Source organism: Rhinopithecus bieti, unplaced genomic scaffold (assembly GCF_001698545.2).
Source record: "Rhinopithecus bieti isolate Rb0 unplaced genomic scaffold, ASM169854v2 scaffold_33940, whole genome shotgun sequence".
NCBI lineage: Eukaryota > Metazoa > Chordata > Mammalia > Primates > Cercopithecidae > Rhinopithecus > Rhinopithecus bieti.
The window spans coordinates 297,673-303,351 of NW_016814565.1; the positions used below are offsets into that span (position 1 = coordinate 297,673).

At 39.3% G+C, this 5,679-nt stretch overlaps 1 protein-coding gene and 1 pseudogene across 1 annotated transcript in view; both read right to left on the reverse strand.

Annotated features, from left to right (window-relative positions):
- TET1 (tet methylcytosine dioxygenase 1) overlaps positions 1–5,679 on the reverse strand; it is a 134,920-nt gene that overhangs the window by 16,427 nt on the left and 112,814 nt on the right. The window contains 1 exon segment of the mRNA XM_017851456.1: positions 3,299–3,449. Within this exon segment, the coding sequence (XP_017706945.1) occupies positions 3,299–3,449 (151 nt within the window).
- On the reverse strand, positions 1,277–2,047 carry LOC108514904 (40S ribosomal protein S3a-like; annotated as a pseudogene).

The window sequence follows — 5,679 nt, forward strand, 5'->3', positions numbered from 1 at the left end:
GATGATGAGGTCAGCAGATCGAGACCATCCTGGCCAACATGGTGAAACCCCGTTTCTACTAAAATACAAAAAAATTGGCCGGGTGTGGTGGCGGGCGCCTGTAGTCCTAGCTACTCGGGAGGCTGAGGCAGGAGAATGGTGTGAACCTGGGAGGCGGAGCTCGCAGTGAGCCAAGATTGCGCCACTGCACTCCAGCCTGGGCGACAGAGCAAAACTCCGTCTCAAAAAAAAAAAAAAGGCCAGGCCAGGCGCGGTGACTACACTTGTAATCCTAGCACTTTGGGAGGCCAAGGTGGGTGGATCATGAGGTCAGGAGATTGAGATCATCCTGGTGAAACCCCATCTCTACTAAATATACAAAAAATTAGTTGGGCGTGGTGTCATGTACTTGTAATCCCAGCTACTCAGAAGGCTGGGGCAGGTGAATCGCTTGAACCCGGGAGGTGGAGGTTGCAGTGAGTTGAGATCAAGCCATTGCATGCCAGCCTGGGCAATAAGAATGAAACTTTAAACAACAAAATAGCTTTATAAAATAGCCTAGGTATTAATTGGGCACCTGGCAAGGAGTAGGGACTGTCATTGATCTTGGGCCAAGTACTTTTCCTTAAACAGCCAGAGAGGGCCGATTTTATCTTAATTTCTAAAAAGCTGCCTGACCACTGTGTCTCATGCCTGTAATCCCAGCACTTTGAGAGGCTGAGTCAGGGGGATCACTTGAGCTCAGGTCCAGTGAGTGAGCCGAGATCACACCACTGCACTCCAGCCTGGACAACAAAGCGAGACCCAGATTCAAAAAATAAAAATAAAAAAATAAAATAAAAAAAATTGCATGGATAGTTTGCTGCTTTAGCCTTCGTCTTCAAAATTGTCCCATCCGTTCTTAAAATGAGCTATCCATTTGTAAACTGCAGATTTCTTTGGGGCATTGCCCATAAGCTTTTTAGAAGGCATCAACGATTTTATCATTCTTCCACCCAAGCTTCACCAGAAATTCGATGTTTGTTCTTGCTTCAATTTTAGCACAATTCATGTCGCTCTGATGAGGCAGTTTATAAACTGACATGTTATCCTTCTTAGTGCTTCAAACGAGACCCCATTCAGGCACGTTACAAGTTAGTATTTAAAAAAAATTATGAAATCCATGCATAGTTTATTCATAATATGCATTTTCCTTGAATGTTTTGAAGGTCCTTTATAAACTAACAGATACTTCTTTCCCCCTACAAATATGACTTTTTATTTGCCACTATTATAAGTCTGAACTTTAAACAGATTCTTAGACTGGTGGTTCATATCCATCAGCTCGTTCTACTTTAGCACCTGTTTCATCCTCAGTGGCTTTTCCAGAGCTACTACCTTCACAATAAGCTCCATGAGTTTCCCCAACTCAAAGCTAGGCTTCTTCAGCACTTTAACCTTTCTAACAAAGACATCATGGAGAGGACAGATTGGCAAGAATTTTTTCTATGTCTTTTCCAATCCTCAATTTATTGACCACTTCTTTCAAGTAATTTGTCTGCACCTCTTGGGTCATGATTTCCATCATCTTGTTCTGGATTTGGCAGAACCGTTGGTGCTAAGCATAAGAGGTCTTCCATATTTGATTGCTGCATTTTTTAGTAAAACCAACACAGAACACATGAAGCAAGTAAGCACCAGTTGTCTTGATATTGACATGAGCTTCAATCATTGTCTGCCATTTCTTGACCATGGAACACATTTTGTCATGGGTAAGATCCATGGCAGGGAAGCTAATCAGGCAATTATTGCCCTGAACATCTTCAGTAATCAGCTTGAATTTTCTAAATGCAATTTTATCATTCTGCAAATCAGCAAGACTCACTTCAAACACATGACCCTTGAGGCCATCAGATTCAATTATGGTTCCTTGGGTCCTGGTGACTTGTGTCTTCCCAATATTTCTTATATTGAACACGGCAGATGCTTTCACATTATACCAATCTTTCTTAGAAAACGGATCAAGCACTTTCTTCTTGGCTCCCTTTGTGCCACCTTTCATAAGGGGCTTATTCTTGCCAACAACCATGGTGCTGCTCAGAGAGCCAAAAAGAGACAGATACTTTTATCTTATAATATTTAGAAAGAAAACCTAGCTGGTTGGCTCAAGACAACTTCCCACCTCAGCCTCCTTAGTAGCTGGGACTACAGATCTCACCTGAGATCCGGAGTTCAAGACTAGCCTGGCCAACATGGTGAAACCTCATCTCTACCAAAAATACTAAATTAGCTGGGCATTATGGTGGTGCATGCCTGTAATCTCAGCTATTTGGGAGGCTAAGGCAGGAGAACTGCTTGAACCTAGGAAGTGGAGGTTGCAGTGAGCCAAGATCATGCCTTTGCACTCCAGTCTGGGCAACAAGAGTGAAACTCCATCTCAAAATAAATAAATAAATAAATAAAAATTAAAAAATCTGATAAAAAATGCATCATAGAGACTCTTAGAGTAACTACAATGATATTAACCTTTTAAATATTTTAACGTTACTGTTGTTACATGTAAGAAAGGAAGTATTGTTTTCAGATAGGTCTAATTATTTTCTTATGTCTATGTATGTGTATAGTGGCTTGTAATATAAAATGTTTTTTTACTCTTGGTCACTACTCAAAGATTAAAAGATATCAGTCTTATAGTTAATCAATATATAAATCCTCACTACACAAACAAAGCATAACACATTAGAATACTTAGTTCCTATTGGTGCCCCACCCCCTCCCACTGCCTACCCACCCACAAGCTGATAAAGGCTTATGGAGTTATAGGTTATTTTTATTTAAAATATATAAGTATTGAACTTATTTAACTTAACACCAAGTTTGACTAATTTCTTTGCTCACCATGGCCTCGTGTCCCGGACTGATTCGTTCCGGTTTCATATATCTTCTTTCTGGATTACGTCCTTTAGTAATTCTTTCATAGTAGGTCTGTGGGTAGTAAACTTTCTGAGTCTTTGAAATTTTGGCAAATGGGTTTTTCCTATTTTGGTTGAGTATAAAATTCTAGGTTCTTTTAATGATGATTTTGCTGGGGTGGGGTAGTAGAGCAGGAGGAGGAAGCCAGGGACAATTGGAATTTGGGGTGATAGCTAAAGTCTTTACCTAATTTGTTTAGAGTCTTAATTAATTTATTTACTTATATAATAGAAATATAATTTTACTATTTGATTACTACTTTTCAATATTTAGTTTTTATAGTGTTTCAGAAAATGTTAAAGGAATGCACTTAAATATTCAATGTGTAATTCAAAAATAAATTACTTGAATAAAAAAGAACACTTACATGTAAGGGAGAGCTTGGATCAATTCTAAATCTCCTGGGGCTTGGGCTTCTACCAAACTTACAACCATTAAAGTACATACTCCATGAACAGCCAAAAGAGAATGAAGCTCCACAAGTCTCTGGATCAATTCCTTGACACGTACAGGTACGACTGTAAGATTGGAATTACAAGACAGTGAACTGATGAAGCATCACAACACCTCAGACACAACATTTCAGGTTTACATAGTTTTAGAAGGTTGGATGGCTAAAGAACCGGTTATAACACTTATCTATTACTTATTTAAAGTAGTTTAATGTTAACAATAAAAAGCTAACTTTCGTTTTTTCAAGAAATCTGATTGGGGGACCAGGGCTAACTATACTTTATTATAACCAAATTTTAGCAAAATATTGGTCATGATTGCAATTCCAAATAAATGGGAATAAACTATACAGATCTAAAATATCCACAATATTGTTTGATTTGGAGATGTCTGAGATAGGGAAAATAAAGAACCTGGGTTTTTTTTTTTTTTTATTTGCTTTTTGTTTTGTTTTTTTTTGAGATGGGGTCTAGCCCTGTCATCAAGGGTGGACTGCAGTGGCACAATCTTGGCTCACTGCAACCTCCGCCTCCCAAGTTCAATCGCTTCTGCTGCTTCAGACCCCTGAGCAGCTGGAATTACAGGCATGCACCACCATGCCCAGCTAATTTTTGTATTTTTAGTAGAGACGGGTTTCCCCAGGTTGGCCAGGCTGGTCTCAAACTCCTGACCCCAAGTTATCTACCCACCCGAAGTGCTGGGATTACAGGTGTGAAGCACTGAGCCTGGAAAGAACCTGGTTTTTAAATCTGGGTTTTAAATCCTGGATTTGTTCCATATCACAAATGAAAATTAGAACATTTTATTACCTCTTTGGAATTCAGCTGCTTTATATCTAAAATGAGACTGATATAATTTTCTGAGGATTGAAAAACAATATATATTTTACATAAAAAGTTTCTTGGCCAGGTGTGGTGGTTCACGACTGTAATCCCAACACCTTGGGAAGGATCATGAGGTCGGAAGTTCAAGACCACCCTGACCAACATGGTGAAACCTCATCTCTACTAAAAGTACAAAAAATAGTCTGGCGTAATGGCAGGAGAATTGCTTGAACCCAGGAGGCTGAGGTTGCAGTGAGCTGAGATCGTGCCACAGCACTCCAGCCTGGGTGACAGAGCAAGACTCCATCTCAAAAAACAAAACAGTTTCTCAATTTAAAAAACTTTAAAAAGTGCATAATAGAAAAAAATGGAGAAGAAAACCGGTTTCATTTAATTAAATCTTAAGCGTATAACTTTTAGGGCATTTCTAAGCCTTAAACTAAACTATATGGTAAGAATGACAATGAAATTGGGATATATTCTTCTTGCAGTTATAAAACTGTATGCTCTTCCAATCCCATTGCTGGGTGTATACCCAAAGGAATATAAATCATTCTACCATAAAGACACATGCATATGAATGTTCATTGTAGTGCTATACACAATACCAAAGACATGTAATCAACCTAAATGCCCATCAATGACAGACTGGATAAAGAAAATGTGGTACATATACACCACAGAATAGTATGGAGCCATAGAAAAGAACATAATCGTGTCTTTTGTGGGAACATGAATAAAGCTAAAGGCCACTATCCTTAGCAAACTAACACAGGAACAAAAAATGAAATACTGTATGTTCTCACTTATAAGTAGGAGTTAAGTGATGAGAATTCATGGACAACAGACACTGGGGCCTACCTGAGGATGAAGGGTGGGAAGAAAGAGAGGATCAGAAAAAATAACCATTGGATACTAGCTTAGTAGTTGACTGGTGAAATAATCTGTACAACAAACCCCTGTGACATGAATTTACCTAAATAACCTGCAAACGCACTCTTGAACCTAAAATGAAAGTTAAAAAAGGATTGCATGCTTTTAAATTCCATCAGAAAGAAAGGACAAAAATAACATTAAAAGAATAATTAAGTAAAAAATAAAATAAAATTGCATAATGCTTACAACTTAGTATACATTGTACTTATGTAATGATTAAAATATACAAACAATAACCGGCCGGGCGCGGTGGCTCAAGCCTGTAATCCCAGCACTTTGGGAGGCCAAGATGGGTGGATCACGAGGTCAGGAGATCGAGACCATCCTGGCTAACACGGTGAAACCCCGTCTCTACTAAAATACAAAACTAGCCGGGCGAGGTGGCGGGCGTCTGTAGTCCCAGCTACTCGGGAGGCTGAGGCAGGAGAATGGTGTAAACCCGGGAGGCGGAGCTTGCAGTGAGCCGAGATCTGGCCACTGCACTCCAGTCCGGGCGACAGAGCGAGATTCCGCCTCAAAAGAAAAAAAAAAAAAA